The 19,320-nt window shown below is 40.3% G+C and overlaps 1 protein-coding gene across 3 annotated transcripts in view; it reads left to right on the forward strand.

Moving 5' to 3' along the window:
• Positions 1-18,852, forward strand: part of prorp (protein only RNase P catalytic subunit) — a 68,934-nt gene extending 50,082 nt beyond the window's left edge. For 2 of the 3 annotated variants that reach the window (XM_073039966.1, XM_073039967.1), the window contains 4 exons: positions 9,962-10,110; positions 16,529-16,724; positions 18,455-18,599; positions 18,692-18,852. In XM_073039966.1, the coding sequence (XP_072896067.1) occupies positions 9,962-10,110; positions 16,529-16,724; positions 18,455-18,586 (477 nt within the window). In that variant the 3' untranslated portion in view covers positions 18,587-18,599; positions 18,692-18,852. The remainder of the gene's footprint in view (positions 1-9,961; positions 10,111-16,528; positions 16,725-18,454; positions 18,600-18,691) is intronic. The other variant, XM_073039968.1, reaches the window with a different exon arrangement.
• The last annotated feature ends 468 nt before the right edge of the window (positions 18,853-19,320 follow it).

A 19,320-nucleotide genomic window follows, 5' to 3' on the forward strand; every position in this document is an offset into this window, starting at 1 on the left:
GCCACTGGCCTTCTTGTGTTCTCATGGTCCCGCACCACTACTGTGTTATAATACCCTCCCTCACTGCTGCTGTACAGGTGAGAGGGGTGAGCCACATCTGGTATCTTAGTGCAAGTGCAGAGACCAGGGCTTCCTTGGTATCTGTAAAAGCCTTTAGCACCACCCCCCCCCCCCCCCCCGCAATTATTTTATGTGCATCTACACATCTCAAAGCAGGGCAGGATTGTGCAACTCTACTATGTAGTGACACATGAGTTCCTGTCTCTAACTTCTTGGGGAAGAACAATTTCCAAGCTTGTACTTTGGTTCTTTGGAAAGTGCAGAGCATGGAGAAAGAGAATACGGTCAGCCCTCCTTATCCGCAGGGGATTGGTTCCAAGACCCTCCCGCGGATACCAAAATTCGTGGATGCTCAAGTCCGTTATTTAACATGTATCAGTGAGGTGGACATTAGGACCTGGTGGCGCAGCTCTGAATCCGCACTGTTTCTGTTTCTGAAAATAATCACGATCGCAATTGAAAATAAGGTAGAAGTAATAAAGCGATCGGAAAGAGGTGAAACGCCATCAGTCATTGGAAAAAGCGTTAGGCTATAGTCAGTCAACGATCGGAACAATTTTAATGGAGCATGTGAAAGGCCCTGCCCCGATGAAAGCTACAATTATTACTAAGCAATGCAGTGGTTAACTTATTGAAATACATATGTTTCTTAAGTGTTTTATATGCATAGAAATGTAAAATACGTACTATATACTAAGGAAGAACGTTTGACTAACTGACACTAAATAATACCAGATGTACCTGTTCTGACTTCAAATCTGACTTAAAGACAGACTCAAGAATGGAACTCATTCATAACCCGGGGACTGCCTGTACTTTTAAGTCATTTCTAGATTACTAATAATACCTAATACAATGTAAATGCTATGTAAATAGTTGTTATACTGTATTGTTTAGGGAATAATGACAAGAAAAAATAGTCTGTACATGCTCAAGCAACGAGTGCTGGAGAGAGAACTTCCGGGTTTTCCCGATCCGTGGTTGGTTGAATCCGTGGATAAGGAGGGCCGACTGTGTGCTTATTCAAAGTGAAGAGGATATGAAGTGAAAGTTGCCAAGCTGCAAACTTCAAAATGGGAATATGAAAGAGAGAGATTGAAGAGGCAGAAATGTCTCCTCTCTCAGTCTCTGTTGTATTTGTGATTGTGTGTCTCAAGAGTCATTGGAACAGATCTTATTTTGCTCCAGAAATTGCTACCTACTTGCACAACGCCACGCTGTTTGTCAAAGGCCCATTTCCATTAGAAACCCAGCACTGAATGCAACATTGGGTTGTCTTAACACAGGTAGCCATTTGTATTCACAGAACCCTTTTGAGCAGCAGAGGCCCATCTGCCCAGTTCCATAGACTTTCAGCACTGTCATTGTGATCAAGACCATTGAATCTTTGTGAATGTCTTTGACAAGCATTCTGCAAAAATCAGCTATATAAAAGTTTAAAATATTATATAGGTAAATAATAATGGTATCTTTACATTTAAAGAAGAATAGCCCTTAACTTGACAGTGGAGTTATCGGGGCACCGTCTTTTGAAGGTGTTCTTGTTTTTACGAGGCCGAGTTGCTAGCTCAACGCTCAATCCGACTTGGATTCAGACTCGGGGACCTTTAAATTTAAAACTATATCAATATACTAATTTTGAAAAAACACGAGAACAAAGTAAGTAGTGAAAACATTACTCCAAACACTAGTGTCAGGGACTGCCATACTTGTACCAAATTTAACTTGGCACAGATTCAGGGAGCTTTTCAGCTCAAGATTGTGCAACCCTGTTGTATTCCTTGAAGAGTTCATCAGAGAACCACAGAGAAGGCCGAAGCTATCACTGCCAATTTAGACTGAATCCAGTACTAGAAACTTGGACTCCAAGAATGTTCCTGGCATTAGCGTCATGACTTACCCGTGTGCCCATATACATCCCATATGGTGTATTTTTAAAATCAATTTAGTGATGGAAAGAGGAGAAATTATCATGTCAAAAGTACAGTCACGCTACAATCCAGCATTCGGTGTTAGTATGATCAAAGCATATCATTCTGAAGTTGGAGCATTTGGTTACATACTCCTCTTAACTTCAGCCAAGGACCAAGTAATTCTAGATTTCAAAATAACAATGAAAAATAAGAGTTCTCATTCTTTTTAATCATATTTGATTATTTGCCAATGTTTACCCTGTTGCAATAGTAACAACCCCATTGATTTACCCTGTAGATTAGAGTAGAAAAAGTAAATTAAGCTGACTTTTTTCATATTTTATAAATTCTCCTCAGGTTACTGCAGGGTTCCATTCATATATATTGTTCATAACCCAGACAGTACACAGGTTAGAAATGCAGCTCCAGATTAAGTTCACACACCCCTACCCCCCCCCCCCACAGCAGCCAACAGATCTGTTCCACTGTTCTCCCAAACAAACGTGCAGGCTGTACTTCTGTCAGGTGTTCGTAACCTAGGGGAAGTCTTTATCGTAATATTTTAATTTATCAGAGTCTAAATGTGTTTTAATTTCACTTAGTTTCTATTTATTTAAATCAATCTTGTATGTAAAAACTCTTCCAATTCCTTAGCAGATTTTGATCACGACAAAGGAGCAGAAGTAGGCCAATCGGCCCATCAAGTCTGCTCTGCCACTCCACTATGAGCTAAACAATTCTCCCATCTAGTTCCAATTTCCGGCTTTTTCCCCATATCCCTTGATACCCTGACTAATTAGATACCATAAATCCACGACCCTCTGGCTAAAAAAATTTCTCCTCATCTCTGTTTTAAATGGGTACCCTCTAATTCTAAGACTGTGGCCTCTTGTCCTGGACTCACCCACCAATGGAAACAGCCTTTCCACATCTCCTCTGCCCAACCCTTTCAACATTCAAAATGTTTCTATGAGATCCTCTCACATTCTTCTATACTCTAATGAATGCAGTCCAAGAGCCAACAAATGCTCCTCATATGTTAGCCCCTGCATTCCAGGAATCATCCTCGTAAATCTTCTCTGAACTCTCTCCAACATCAGTACATCCCTTCTAAGATAGGGGGCGCAAAACTGCGCACAGTATTCCAAATGAGGTCTCACCAGTGCCCCATAGAGCCTCATCAACACCTCCTTACTTTTATACACTATTTCTCTTGAAATGAATGCCAATATAGCATTTGCTTTCCTTACTGCCTATCCAACCTAGTGGTTAAACTTTAGGGTATCCTGTACAAGGACATCCAAGTCCCTTTGCACTTCCGATTTTTGAATTTTCTCCCCATCTAAATAATTGCCCGATTATTTCTTCTTCCAAAATGTACAACCGTACATTTCTCAACATTGTATCTCATCTGCCATTTCTTTACCCACTCTCCTAAACTGACCAAGTCTCTCTGCAACCTTTACATTTCTTCAACACTTCCTGCTCCTCCACCTATCTTGGTGTCATCTGCAAACTTAGCCACAAAACCATTTAATCCATAATCTAAACCATCGATATACAGTGTAAAAAGAAGTGGCACCAACACTGACCCCTGCGGAACATCACTAGTAACCGGCAACCAACCAGAATAGGATCCCTGTATTCCCACTCTTTGCTTTCTGCCTATCAGCCAATATCCTTCCTGTAATTCCATGGGCTGTCATCTTATTAAGCAGCCTCTTATGCAGCACCTTATCAAAGGCCTTTTGAAAATCCAAATACACAACATCCTCTCCCTTGTCAATCTTATTCGAGATTACCTCAAAAAATTCCAATAGGTTGGTGAGGCAGGATCTTCCCTTCATGAAACCATGCTGGCTTGGGCCTATTTTGTCATGCACCTCGAGGTATTTCATAACCTCATCCTTGAGGATTGACTCCAATAACTTTCCAAATACCAATGTCAGAGTAATAGGCCTACGATTTTCTTTTTGCTGCCCCCCCTCCTTTCTTAAACAGCGGAACTACATTTGCAACCTTCCAATCCTCCGAAACCATGCCAGAGTGTATTGATTCCTGGAAGATCATTTCCAATGCCTTTATAATCTCCAAAGCCACCTCCTTCAGAACCCATGGGTGCATCTCATCCGGTCTGGGAGACTTGTCTATCCTTACTCCATTTAGCTTCCTAAGCACTTTCTCTCTAGTAATCTTGACAGTACCTACCGGTAATTCTATTCCCTGAGACCTCTGGCTATCAGGTATATTGCTAATGTCTTCCACTGAGGACTGATGTAAAATACTCATTTAGTTCCTCTGCCATCTCTTTATTACCCATTATAATTTCTCCTGCATCATTTTCAGTCGGTCCTATATTTACCCGTGTCACTCTTTTACTCTTCATATATTTAAAAAAAACTCGAATTAGTATCCTTTTTTATGTTAATTGCCAACTTCCTTTCATAATTCATTTTTTCTTTCCTAATGACTTTCTTAGTTTCCTTCTGTAAGTTTTAAAAAATTATCCAGTCCTCAGTTTTCCCACTAATTTTTGCTTCCTTGTACACCGTCTCTTCTGCTTTTATTTTAGCTTTAACCATAGAACATTACAGCACAGAAACAGGCCTTTTGGCCCTTCTTGGCTGTGCTGATCCATTTTTCTGCCTAGTCCCACTGACCTGCACCTGGGCCATATCCCTCCAAACCCCTCTCATCCATATACCTGTCCAAGTTTTTCTTAAATGTCAAAAGTGAGCCCTCATTCACCACTTTATCTGGCAGCTCATTCCACACTCCCACCACTCTCTGTGTGAAGAAGACCCCCCCCCAAAGTTCCCTTAAACTTTTCCCCCTTCACCCCTAACCCATGACCTCTTTTTTTTCTCCCCTAACCTCAGTGGAAAAAGCCTGCTTGCATTCACTCTATCTATACCCATCATAATTTTATATACCTCTATCAAATCTCCCCTCATTCTTCTACGCTCCAGGGAATAAAGTCCTAACCTATTCAACCTTTCTCTGTAACTCAGTTTCTCAAGTCCCGGCAACATCCTTGTAAACCTTCTCTGCACTCTTGCAACCTTATTAATATCCTCCCTGTAATTAGGTGACCAAAACTGCACACAATACTCCAAATTCGGTCTCACCAATGTCTTATACAATCTCACCATTACGTTCCAACTCTTATACTCAATATTTTGATTTATAAAGGCCAATGTACCAAAAGCTCTCTTTACGACCCTATCTACTTGTGACGCCACTTTTAGGGAATTATGTATCTGTACTCCCAGATCCCTCTTCTACTGCACTCCTCAGTGTCCTACCATTTACCTTGTATGTTCTACCTTGGTTTGACCTTCCAAAGTGCAATACCTCACACTTGTCTGCATTAAACTCCATCTGCCATTTTTCAGCCCATTCCTCCAACTGGTCCAAATCCCTCTGCAAGCTTTGAAAACCTTCCTCACTGTCCACTACGCCTCCAATCTTTGTACGATCAGCAAATTTGCTGATCCAATTTGCTACATTATCATGCAGATTATTGATATAGATGACAAATAACAATGGACCCAGTACTGATCCCTGTGGCACACCACTAGTCACAGACCTCCAGTCAGAGTAGCAATCCTCCACTACCACTCTCTGGCCTCTTCCATTGAGCCAATATCTAATCCAATTTACTACCTCTCCATGTATACCTAGCGACTGAATCTTCCTAACTAACCTCCCATGCGGGACCTTGTCAAAGGCCTTACTGAAGTTCATGTAGACAACATCCACTGCCTTCCTTCCTTCGAGGTAACTTCCTCGAAAAACTCTATAGATTGGTTAAACATGACCTACCACGCACAAAGCCATGCTGACTTTTTCTAATAAGTCCCTGTCTATCCAAATACTTGTAGATCCTATCTCTTAGTATTCCTTCCAATAATTTACCTACTACCTATGTCAAACTTACGGCCTATAATTTCCTGGCTTACTCTTTGAGCCTTTTTTAAACAATGGAACTACATGAGCTATCCTCCAATCCTCAGGCACCTGACCTGTGGATATTGACATTTTAAATATTTCTGCCAGGGCCCCTGCAATTTCAACACTAGTCTCCTTCAAGGTCTGAGGGAATACCCGGTCAGGTCCTGGGGATTTATCTATTCTGATTTGCCTCAAGACAGCAAGCACCTCCTCCTCTTTAATCTGTATAAGTTCCATGACCTCCCTACTTGTTTGCCTTGTTTCCATAGACTCCATGCCAGTTTCCTTAGTAAATACAGAAGCAAAAAACCCATTTAATATCTCTCCCATTTCTTTTGGTTCCTTACATAGCCGACCACTTTGATCTTCAAGAGGACCAATTTTATCCCTTACTATCCTTTTGCTCTTGACATACCTGTAGAAGCTCTTAGGATTATCCTTCACCCTGACTGCCAAAGCAACCTCATGTCTTCTTTTAGCCCTCCTGATTTATTAAGTATTTTCTTACTCTTTTTATACTCCTCGAGCATCTATTTCCTCCCTGTTGCCTATACATGTTATACATCTCTCTCTTCTTCTTTATCAGAGTTCCAATATCCCTCGAGAACCAAGGTTCCTTATTCTTATACATTTTGTCTTTAACCCTGACAGGAACATACAAACTGCACTCTCAAAATTTTTCCTTTGAAGGCCTCCCATTTACTAATCACATCCTTGCCAGAGAACAACCTGTCCCAATCTACACTTTTTAGATCCTTTCTCATTTCTTCAAATTTGCCCTTTTTCCAGTTTAGAACTAACCTCTCTCGTTAGCCACATTTGTGCCATTTTTCCATTCATTGCTTTCTTTTTTCTTGGAATATATTTTTCCTGCACTTTCCTTATTTCTTGTAAGAATTTCATCCAATTCTGCTCTACCATCCCTCCATCTAGCTTACTTTTCCAATCAACTTGGGCCAGTTCCTTTCTCATACCACTGTAATTTCCTTTGTTCCACTGAAATATTGATACACCTGATACCAGCTTCTCCTTTTCAAATTTGAAACTGAACTTAATCATATTATGATCACTACTTCCAAGGGGTTCCATTACCTCTAGCTCCCTAATCGCCTCAGGTTCATTACACAGCACCCAATCCAAAACAGCCGATCCCCTGGTGGGCTTATGGACAAGCTGCTCCAGAAAGCCATCCTGTAGGCATTCTACAAACTCCCTCTCCTGAGAACCAGTACCTTCCTGACTTTCCCAATCCACTTTCATATTAAAAGCCCCCATAATTATCTTGACATTTTCCTTCTGACACGCTTTTTCTATTTCCAGCTGTAACTTGTCCACATCCTGGCTGCTGTTTGGAGGCCTGTATATCACTGCCATTAGTGTCTTTTTACCCTTGCCATTTCTTAACTTGACCCATAAGGATTCTACCCCTTCTGATCCTATGTCCCTTCTTTCTAGTGATTTGATATCGTTGCTTACCATCAGGGCCACGCCACCCCTTTACCTACCTTCCTATCTTTCCTATACACTGTGTATCCTTGGACATTCTGCTCCCAATCACATCTATCATTTAACCATGACTCGGTGATGGCCACAATGTTATATCTTTTATGGCTGTACAACAAGGTCATCCACTTTATTTCTAATGCTGCATGCATTTGAGTACAGTACATTTAGATCAGTATCTGTTACCTATTTTGCTATATTTCTGTCGCACCGCAAATTATCCTGTCTGTTCACCTGCCTGTCCCTCTTGCCATCTTTGCTGCACAGTATCTTTGACTTATTTATATTTTCCTCTTCCTCAACCCTAACACACTGGTTTCCTTCCCCCTGCCAACTTAGTTTAAACCCTCCCTAACAGCTATATTAAACAATCCCACCAGGATATTAGTACCCTTTGAGTTCAGGTGTAACCCATCGTTCTCGTATAAGTAATACCTCCCCAAAAATAGATCTCAATGATCCAAGAATTTGAAGCCCTGCCCCCTGCACCAGTTACTTAGCCACACATTCATCTGCTTAATTCTATTCTTACCTTCATTAGCGCGTTGCTCAGGCAGTAATCCTGAGATTATTATTCTGGAGGTCTGGCTTTCCAATTTTCTTCCTAGCTCCCAGTAATCTTCCTTCAGGACCTCCTCTCTTTTTCTGTCTATGTCATTGGTACCAACATGTACCAAGACTTCTGGTTGCTCGCCCTCTCTCCTCAGAATACTCTGGACTCGATCTGAGACAGCCCGTACCCTGGCACCAGGGAGGCAACACACCATCCAGAATCTCTTGTCTGTTCCCCTCACTATGGAATCCCCTATAACTACTGCATTTCTCCTTGCTCTCTTGATCACAGCACTAGGCAGAGTCCCGTTCGCTGTGGTCTTCCTCTGTCAGCTCAACCTCTCCAACAGTATCTAAAACAATATATCGATTTCTGAGGGGGACTGTCACAGAGGTGCTGTCCACTATATCTCTGTAGGTATTATCAATCACCTCCTCACTTTCCCTAATGAGCTGAAGGTCATCAGGTTCACGAGGTTGATTCCCAGGATAGTGGAACTGTTATATGTTGAAAGATTGGAGCGACGGGGTTTGTATACACTGTAATTTAGAAGGATGAGAGGGAATCTGATTAAAACATAAAAGATTATTAAGGGATTGGACACGCTAGAGGCAGGAAATGTGTTCCCGATGTTGGGGAATCCAGAACCAGAGGCCACAGTTAAAGAATAAGGGGTAGGCCATTTAGAATGGAGTTCAGGAAAAACTCTTTCACCCAGAGAGTTGTGGATCTATGGAATGCTCTGCCTCAGAAGGCAGTAGAGGCCAATTCTCTGGATGCTTTCAAGAAAGAGATAGAGCTCTTAAAGACAGTGGAGTCAAGGGATATGGGGAGAAGGCAGGAACAGGGTACTGATTGTGGATGATCAGCCATGATCACAATGAATGGCGGTGCTGGCTCAAAGGGCCGAATGGCCTACTCCTGCGCACCTCTTGTCTATTGTCTAAGTTGCATCCCTAACACGGTCCTTAAGGAGCCTCATCTCAATGCACCTGGTGCAGATGTAATCCTTGAGAAGGCTGGGAGGCTTCCAAGGTCCCTACTTCTGGCACTCCAAGCACAACACTAATCCTAGATGCATACCTCTATTGCTACTGTTATTACTAAATAAATAAACCTGTAACTTCCCCCTTTACTATAAGACTCAATGGTCGCAGGAAGCCTCTTTCTGTTTCCACCTAAGCCCATTGAGCCAACACCCTATCACTCTGCACTGTCTCACTCTGCTGCCTGCTGGATATGGCGGTGTTCTTTTCAAGCCTTCGGCGCTCTGAGGTCACGTGCCTGTGCAGTCGTGCCTCTTTTATCCCAAGTAGTTAAAAAAAATCTGAATTTTCTCCCGAAAAACGGCGACTTACTCTGCTGCCTGCTTGCTGTGAATCGAAAAAACCGTTGAAGATTGCTTCCCTTTTTAAATCTTCCATGCTCTGAGGTCACGCGCCTGCACAGTTGTGCCTCTTTTATCCCAAGTAGTTAAAAAAGAAATCTGAATTTTCTCCTGAAAAACGGGAGATGGGTCTCCATTTCCCCGCTTGCCTCCTATCGGGACATATTGTGCCTTTCAAGATCCCTCGAAGTGTTTCACTGCCAATGAACTACCTATACTTGGAGTCATTGAAAAATCTGGAAATGTAGTTGTCTTCTACAAGAGACAGTTACAAAATAATATATCTTATATTTTGGATTATTTCCTTTTTTCACAAGCAGGGATTTTCCCAAAAATATACAAAGGATTTCTGTAAAGGTTTAATAGGAAAAAGAGTGTGAACTGGTGCTATTAGCAGTAAAGGAGCTTGACTTTTATTACACTATAGCCTTTGTTAGTTTTGTAATGCCCATTGTCATGTTTCGACAGTATCCCTATCATAATTCATTGTTTAGCAAAAGACAACATAAATATACATTTGTATGCAAATGTAGAATGTTTACATTAAATATGAAACTATAACTTGATTAATTTGCAATGTTTTTCAAACAGCTCTTTGATGTAGTTTCTCATCTTGCCCGACAAAACTTGCGTCTCCTTGTCCTTGGGCGTAGGCACATGTTGAAAGGAACGCGGAGCTGGGACAAAGGCCATATGGCTGCCATACAGAAATATGCTGACTGCTTCTTTACCTCAAATATGTAAGTTAAATTTTAAAGTAATAAGTAAAAAGGAAAATTCCAGAAAAAGCTATCACCCCATCTTAGCATAAAGAATTGAATAATTTCCAATACCAGAGTTAAAAGAAAGGTAAAGAAGGGTTATTGGATTAATCATGCTTATCTTATCAAGAAAACATTGTGGAGTGGGGCTGTGTTTTCAGCTCTTTTAGACAGCTGGTACAGGGCAATGAGCCAAATGATTTTGTTCTTGTAAGTATAGTTTGGAAGTAATTATAAGACCATAAGATATAGGAGCAGAATTAGGCTATTTGGCCCATCGAGTCTGCTCTACCATTTCATTATGGCTGATCCAATTATCCTCTCAGCCCTACCTTCTGCCCTCTCCCCATAGCCCTGACCAATTAAGAAACTATCAATCTCTGCCTGAAGTATACATAAAGACTTGGCCTCTGCTGCTACCATCCACTGAATTCCACAGAATCTTCACTCTCTGGCTGAAGAGAATCCCCCTCATCTCCATTCTAAAAGGACACCCCTCTATTCTGAGGCCGTGTCCTCTGGTCTTAGACTCTCCCACCATAGGAAACATGCTCTCCACATCCACTCTATCAAGGCCTTTCACCATTTGATAGGTTTCAATGCTGTCATCCCTCATTCTTCTGAATTCCAGTGAATACAGGCCCAGAGCCATCAAACGCTCTTCATATGACAAGCCCTTTAATCTGGAATCATTTTCATGAACTTCCTATGAACTCTCCAGTTTCAGCACATCCTTTCTACAATCGGGCCCAAACCTGCTCACAATACTCTGAGAAAGGCCTCACCAGTGCTTTATAAAGTTTCAACATTACATCCTTGCTTTTATATTCTAGTTCTCTTGAAATAAATGTTAACATTGCATTTGCATTCCTCACCACAGATTAACCTGCAAATTAACCTTTAGAGGATCCTGCACAAGGACTCCCAAGTCCCTTTGTTTCTCACATTTTTGTATTTTCACTCCATTTAGAAAGTAGCAGCCCTTTCTTCTGCCAAAGTGCATGGCCCTACACTTCCTGACACTGTATACCATCTGCCATTCTCCTAATCTGTCTAAGTCCATCTGTAGCTTCTCTACTTCCTCAAAACTACCTGTCCCTCCACCTACCTTTGTATCATCTGCAAACTTTGCAACAAAGTAATCAATTCCATCGTCCAAATCATTGACATAAAATGTAAGAAGAATCAGTCCCAACACCGACCCCTGTGCAACACCTCCAGTCACTGGCAGCCAGTCAGCAAAGGCTCCCTTTATTCCCACTCTTTGCCTCCTGCCAATCAGCCATTGCTTTATCCATGCCAGAATCTTTCCTATAATACCATAGGCTCATAGCTTGTTAAGTAGCCTCATGTGTGGCACCTTGTCAAAGGCCTTCTGAAAATCCAAATACACAACATCAACCAATTCTCCTTTGTCTATCCTGCTTGGTATTCCTTCAAAGAATTCCAGGGAAGATTTTCTGTGGAGGAAACCATGGAATTACAGCCTGTTTTATCATGTGCCTCCAAGGATCCCGAGACCTCATCCTTAATAATCGACTCCAACATCTTCCCAACCACTGAGGTCAGACTAACTGGCCTGTAGTTTCCTTTCTTCTGCCTCTCTCCCTTCTTGAAGAGTGGAGTGACATTTGCAATTTTCCAGTCTTCCAGAACCAAGTTATTCTTGAAAGATCATTACTAATGCCTCCATGATCTCTTCAGCCACCTCTTTCAGAACTCTGGGGTGTACACCATCTGGTCCAGGTGACTTATCTACCTTCAGACCTTTCAGCTTCCCAAGAACCTTCTGTCTAATTAATGTAACTTCACACACTTCATGCCCACCGAAAACCTGGAGCTTCCACCATACTGTTAGTGTCTTCCACAGTGAAGACTGATGCAAGATACTTATTCAGTACGTCTGCTATTTCGTTGTCCCCCATTACTACCTCTCCAGCATCGTTTTCCAGAAGCCCAATATCCATTTTCATTTCTTTTTTACACTTTATGTATCTGAAGAAACTTTTGATGTCCTCTTTAATATTATTGACTAGCTTACGTTAGTGTTCCTCCTTTACCTTTTTAGTTGAATCCTGTTGGTTTTTAAAAGCTTCCCAATCCTCTATCTTCCCACTAATTTTTGCTCTGTTTTGTGCCCTCCCTTTTGTTAACCATGGTTGTGTCATCTTTCCTTTAGAATACCGTAAATTCCGGTGTATAAGCTGAGAATTTGGCCCTACATTTTGGTCCTAAAAGTAGGGGGTCAGCTTATACAGAGGGTGCCAACTTTGGAAAAACGAATACACGGAAGACAGGTCATATTTATTGGCTGTTTTTGAGTCAAATTCATTCCACTGTCGATGCATGAATTCTTTGAATGATTTGTTTAAACTCACATCTAGTGGCTGGAGCACGGAGATCAAACCACGAGGGATGACTGCTGTGTCCGTATTTTCAGCTTTCAGTGCTGCATTTGTCTCACCTGACAAGTGCACTTTGAACTTGTCCCAGACAAGTAGCGACTTTTCCTTCCTGAAACCTTCGGGACATCGACGCCACACATCCTTAACCCACTTCAAGCAACCCGCTTCGTCCATCCAGCAGCGTTCTTGAACGTAAACAACACCCCGCGTGAGTTTTCTGAGCAATCTTTGTTTATTGTCTCAATACAAGATCACGTCTACTCTTAAATCGGGTGCACCAACTTCGCGTAGCTTTGAAATTTTCGCTGACCTCACTGTGTTTTTCGGCTCATTTCAACGCTTGAACTTGAATCATTTCTCTGGTAACAATGTATCCAGACGATCGCTGGTGATTCACTCACTCTAAAACTTTTTCTTCCAGTTCTGGCCACTGGCATGTTTTCCCGCGGTTTGCACATTTCATCTTTGGCATTTCCCTCAGCATGTCATCTGCCTTTCTCCACTGTTTCACTTGTTTCTCATTTACACTAAATTTCTTAGCAGCTGCAGAATTATTTGTTCCTTTAGCAAAATCAACAACCTTCAGCTTGAATCCAGCATCGTATCACATTCATTTTAATCTTTTGTACGTGGTGGTCGCAAACTCAATACTGAGTACACGTACTGATCCCCCCACCCCATGTTATGTTTTAACAAGATTGCGACGGGCGATAAATGGTTTCACAGGGGTTACATTTCAGAGGATTCTTTACCATTGGGAGCCTAATCCAAAACTTCGCTCCCTGATTTATTTATTAAGAATTCACTTATAATGCTCTACAATGTGTAGGCCTGTTTTCTTAGCAGGTACTGGTTCATAAAATTTCCAGGGTCCGGATCCGGCGAAGCTGAGTACCAGCATGTGAGATCTTGTGATCTTTTCTGGTTAAATCAAAAACCTCCACAGAAGGGGTTGGCTTATTCAAAGGTAACATGAAAAAGTCATTTTTTAAACCTTGAAAATATGGGGTTGTCTTATATTCCGGGTCGGTTTATAAACCGGAATTTATGGTATTTCTTCCTCTTTGAGATGTATATATCATGTGCCTTCTGAATTGCTTCCAGAAATTCCAGCCATTGCTGATCTGCTGTCATCCCTGCCAGTGTACTTTTCCAATCAATTGTAGTATCTTTATGTTTTTCAAAATTGAGTCCTTTCCATGACTTCTGAATTGCCAACTTCTGGGAACCCTGCCTCAAGTTCCTATTATCAACATCAATTCTTATAATTACTAGTTCATTTCATTAAGTTAATATACTGAATAATTTTAAACCATTAATATATTCTAATAGTATCATTAAGAAATACAGTCGGCCCTCCTTATCCGCGGATTCCGTATGCGCGGATTCAACCAACCGCGGATCGGGAAAACCCAGAAGTTCTCTCTCCAGCACTCGTTGTTTGAGCGTGTACAGACTATTTTTTCTTGTCATTAAACAATACAGTATAACAACTACTTACATAGTATTTACATTGTATTAGGTATTATAAGTAATCTAGAAATGACTTAAAAGTACAGGCAGTCCATGGGTTATGAATGAGTTCCATACCTGAGTCCGTCTTTAAGTCGGATTTGAAGTCAGAACAGGAAGTCAATACATCCGGTATTATTTAGCGTCAGTTAGTCAAACATTTTTCTTAGTATATAGTACATATTTTACCTTTCTATGCATATAAAACACTTAAGAAACATACGTATTTCAATAATTAAACCACTGCGTTGCTTAGTAATAATTGTAGCTTTTATCGGGGCAGGGCCTTTCACATGCTCCATTAAAATTGTTTCGATTGTTGACCAACTGTATCCTAACGCTTTTCCAGTGACCGATAGCATTTCACTTCTTTCCGATCGCTTTATTACTTCTACCTTATTTTCAATCGTGATTATTTTCGTGAACAGAAACACTGCGGATCCAGAGCTGCGCCGCCAGGTCCTAATGTCCACCGCACTGACACATGTTAAATAAAGTCCGGGGTTCCGCTGGGTCCTAAAGACCACCGCACTGGGACAAGTTAAATAAGGGACTTGAGCATCCGTGTTCTTTGGTATCTGCGGGGGGTCCCAGAACCAATCCCCCACGGATAAGGAGAGCCGACTGTATCTCTTGATTCAGTAATGTTACTTGCTCTCATCCACTTAAAACAGGGGTGTCAAATTCATTTTAGGTCACGGGCCAGATTGACCAAAATGCAGCTTCATGCGGGCCGGATCAGTCGGACGCGTGCGAACGCAGCTTTCGTTGCCTCCGTTTTTTCAGCCTGCTCTCATGTGTCTCAGTCTCTGCTATAACTACAAAGTGTTTCACTTTACAAATTCCGTTTCTTATGAAGAAGACTGCCGAGCAAGACTGCCGAATAAACACTAAAAACCCTGAAAACCTGGTACCTGAATAAACTCAGCATTAGCCATGTCATACGCCATAGGCGCTTCGATTACTGGGGCCAGCTTTAATAGTAATTAGATATTATCTCGCGGGCCAAAGATAATTCCACCGCGGGCCTTGAGTTTGACATATATGACTTAAAAGATAACAAAAGAAAGAAATTGAAAAGTGAATTTATTTTCACATGTCCATCCTGTAGTCTCAATCATAATGGTAAGTATCTGCTGTTTTAGCAAATTTAAGTATGCCTTGGTTGTCTGAATTTAGCTTTAGAAATAAGGTCACTCGCTGAAGCCTCCCAGTTACTCACTGCTTTACAGAAGTTATTTCCCATTGTCTGGTATAATAGATAGTGATTGAAAATATTCAGCAATCTACTGTATGTTGTATCTCTGTATTCTATTGGGGGAAAAGTGAGCACTGAGTTTTAAATAATTATTTGGTACAAACAGTTCAAATTTTGTGCATTATTGGGTCTTTCAAAAAAAGCAGGGTGTGGGGTGACCCAATAGACATCTTTAAAATGATAAAAGAGTTTGATAGTGTATATTGAGAGTTTCTATTTGTGGAAGGGCATAACTAGGTTCCATTAATGCACTGTAGTCCCCATGAAATCTAATAGGGAATTTAAATGATCTTTTTTGCCCAATGAGTGGTACAAATGTCAGACATAGTCTCAGGTGGAATCGTTGAAGTGAACGCTATAGATGCCTAAAAGACTCAGAAAGCGTGTAGAGGGCCAGGTTGATAGATGGAGATGAGGAAAAATGGGAGTAGATTCACATGGAGCATAAATACTGGTGAGGCTAAATGGCCTGTTTTTGTTCTGTATGTAAAACATTGATAAAGAGTATACTTGTCCATCTGAATAACTCCTATTTAATCTGAAAACATGCTGATACTACTGAAATAGTATCTCTCTTACTATCTTTTTGCTGGTTTACTTCCTTTGCAGACATCCTGTACATATTGGGCTGATCTCTGTTTTAATTGAATCCAAAACTGTTTCCCTTCAGAGAATTGCATAAGTCAAAAAGAAGTGTGAATCAAGGGGCTGCATGTTTCCTGAATGACTTGACGTTGCTCATTAAAGATCAACGTTTAAAATGTGTAACAAAGTAACTTTCCCTCCTAAATCATCTCATATTTGCCTGTCGTTGAGCAACCTAGCAGTGCAGCTTTCTAGATTAACACATGAAAGTCGTGTGTCTTAGCTTTGTACAAGTGGATCTAATATCCACAAAATCCTGAACTATATGTAACACTAATCTACAACCATCACCTTTTGAATACAATTCCACAAAGCTAGATTGCATATGAGAGATTTAATTGATGGCTTCGATCTAATTAATTGCTTCTAAGACACCACAGGGAGAGGAGAAAAAAATTACACAAGACCACAAGGCTAGCTAATTGACCTTCAAATTGACCATTACTGAACAGAAGCTAAATTTCCATTTTTTCCCCCCTATTTGGAATGTGGAATATGCTGCAACAAAGATATTTGTGTATGTAGATACTATGTGACCTAATAAGGGTTTGTTTTGTTTTGCTCTCTCTTCATCCAGATCAGAAGATGACCCTTTTCTCTTATATGCAACAATACTTTCAGGCAATCATTGTAAGTTCCTTAGTAGAGACCTCATGAGGGATCATAAAGCTTGTATGCCTGACAAAAACACCCGGCGCCTGTTCTTCAAGTGGCAACGTGGACACCAGCTTGTGCTGTCGGGTTATAATCCAGGGCACAAGATGAAATTTGAGGTGGGAGCACACACTGACATAATTTAGAAGAAACCTTCTTGCATAGACTGGGCGATAGTAGGTTGTAAATGATTCTTTCAAGGGAAAATACGTAATACAGTATATTGAGCTCAGATGCGAAAAGGCAATATTCTGAAAATAAGTTTTGCCTTTTCACCATTAATTTGAAAAAAACCGAGATTCATATTAATGTTGAGAATGCATAAAATTTGTTTTCCATTGATATTTGAATTGAAGATCATAGCTAAATAGAACAGAAACAAAATTTGAAATACAATGCTAAAAGCTAGTTAGGCCACATTTGGAGTATTGTGGCCTCATTAGAGGAAAGATATCGAGGCTTTGGAGAGGCTTACCAGGATGCTGCCAGGATTAGAAGGCAGATAATATCTATAAGGAGATATTGGACGAACTTGGATTGTTGTCTCCGGCGTGGCAGAGGCTATGGGGATCAACACAGATTTAAAAGATTATGAGAGGCATAGAGCCAGTATCTTTTTTCCAGGGTTGAAATGTCTAATATCAGAGGGCAAACATTAAAGGTGAGAAGGGGTAAATTCAAAGAAGATTGGCAAGGCAAGTTTTTTACACACAGAATGTTTGGTGCCTAGAACGCACTGTCTAGAATGGTGGCAGAGGCAAATAAGATTGGGACATTCACAAGGCTGCTAGATAAGTACATGAATGTGCAAGGAGAATGCATTAGTTTATCTGGGCATTTGATTATTAATTTAGTTTGGCAGAACATTGTGGGCTGAAGGGCCTGTTCCTGTTCCGTACTGTTCTGTGTTCTATAAAGTCTTGGAAAATACTCAGTAGATCGAGCATCGCCTATGCAGAGAGAAAAGAGTTAATGAAAAGAGTTAGTAAATGGATCAGAATACTCTTAAATCTGAAACCTGACACCCGTATTTCTTGTCCTTATTTGATGGAAGCTGGTGAAAGGACAAGTACTCAACCCAGTCCTGTGTTGCAGGTTTGGTAACTCAAGTATTTTGATAACGCCTTCAAATTTAATCTGTTTTACATTTCTGATGGAAGATCATTAACCTGAAATTTTAATCTGTAATCAACCTAAGTCCAAACATTTAAAAAGTCCTCAAATTGTTATCCTGAGCTGGAATTTGCTGGCCAAGTGGCCAACATTACTTAACTGCCATCAAGTTTGAGATCCCCACAATTGTTTAAGTCCCAAATCTGCAGGCTACTCTGAGTTTTGCCAACTGTATTTCAACATTCGAACGCTTGTGGAAATTGAAAATGCAGCAGTTCCCCAGCCTATCCGCTTCTGAATCTGCTTTGGATTAATACTCTTGCATAAACTGCAGACCATGTCATCCCATGTAGAGCTTTGTCTGAAAGAACAGAAGTGTGTCATAATTACTTTCTACATTTTGAATAATTTTTCTATTTTTATTATGTACTTCATAGAGTTTCCCTTTGCTCAAAATACTAAAAACTATTGTGTTTGTATTCTACTGACAGGATAAAAATACAAAACCTCTCTGTTATTTGGCCTAATAATATTTTTAAAGAATGTTTGCTAAACTTCTGGTAATAGTTTATAAAGTGCAGATTGCTTGTATAAAGTATTTGCATATTGATTAAATGTTGTCATATAAAAAGAATGAACTTTACATTTTCCTACCAAAAATATTTATTATAATTTATAATATTGAGTTTGTTTCAACATTACTTGACAATTTTTAACATTTGTTTTTTCTCTATAGGTCATACCAAATTATGACACAATAGTGCAGTCAACAAGAAATACTTGGCACATACCATATGAAGAAGAAGGAGTGGAGAGAAGCTCCTATGAAGTTCCACGTAAATGGTTGTGTCTTCAAAAGTGTAATTGAGACAGTAGTGGAGGTATTGCATGAATTTTGTAGATTTAGTTTTTTAAGAATTGGTTTATATTTAGAACATTTTCTTTGGCCACATTGAAATGATTTTTCTTCTAGAAATATAACAGCACCATGTCAACATAGTGGCTTACAGTTATCCTTAGCAAATCACTCTGGATGAGTTCATTCTGGAACATAAATAGTTGATTTTGAGTTTATTATTTACTGTTGTATACACTCATTAATCAAATCAAATAAAACAATATCTCTGCAAACAATGAATTGGATGTTTTTACGCACATACACAGAGTAGTCATTTTTGTAGTAATTCACTTCTGTTTAATCACCTTCAGCACTTCTTTTTCAAACAGTTGTCTAATTTCCTTCCAAACTCAATGTTAGATTTTATATCAACAATTTTCAATTTTTATCAGCTTTAACATTCGGCTAGCAGACATTTTCAGGGTGAAGATGTGCTTATAGACAATAGGCGCAGAAGTAGGCCATTCGGCCCTTCGAGCCAGCACCGCCATTCAATGTGATCATGGCTGATCATTCACAATCAGTACCCCATTCCTGCCTTCTCCCCATATCCCTTGACTCTGCTATCTTTAAGAGCTCTATCTAACTCTTTCTTGAAAGCACCCAGAGAATTGGCCTCCACTGCCTTCTGAGGCAGAGTATTCCATAGATCCACAACTCTCTGGGTGAAAAAGTTTTTCCTCAACTCTATTCTAAATGGCCTA

The sequence above is a fragment of the Hemitrygon akajei genome, chromosome 3, assembly GCF_048418815.1.
Source record: "Hemitrygon akajei chromosome 3, sHemAka1.3, whole genome shotgun sequence".
Taxonomy (NCBI): domain Eukaryota; kingdom Metazoa; phylum Chordata; class Chondrichthyes; order Myliobatiformes; family Dasyatidae; genus Hemitrygon; species Hemitrygon akajei.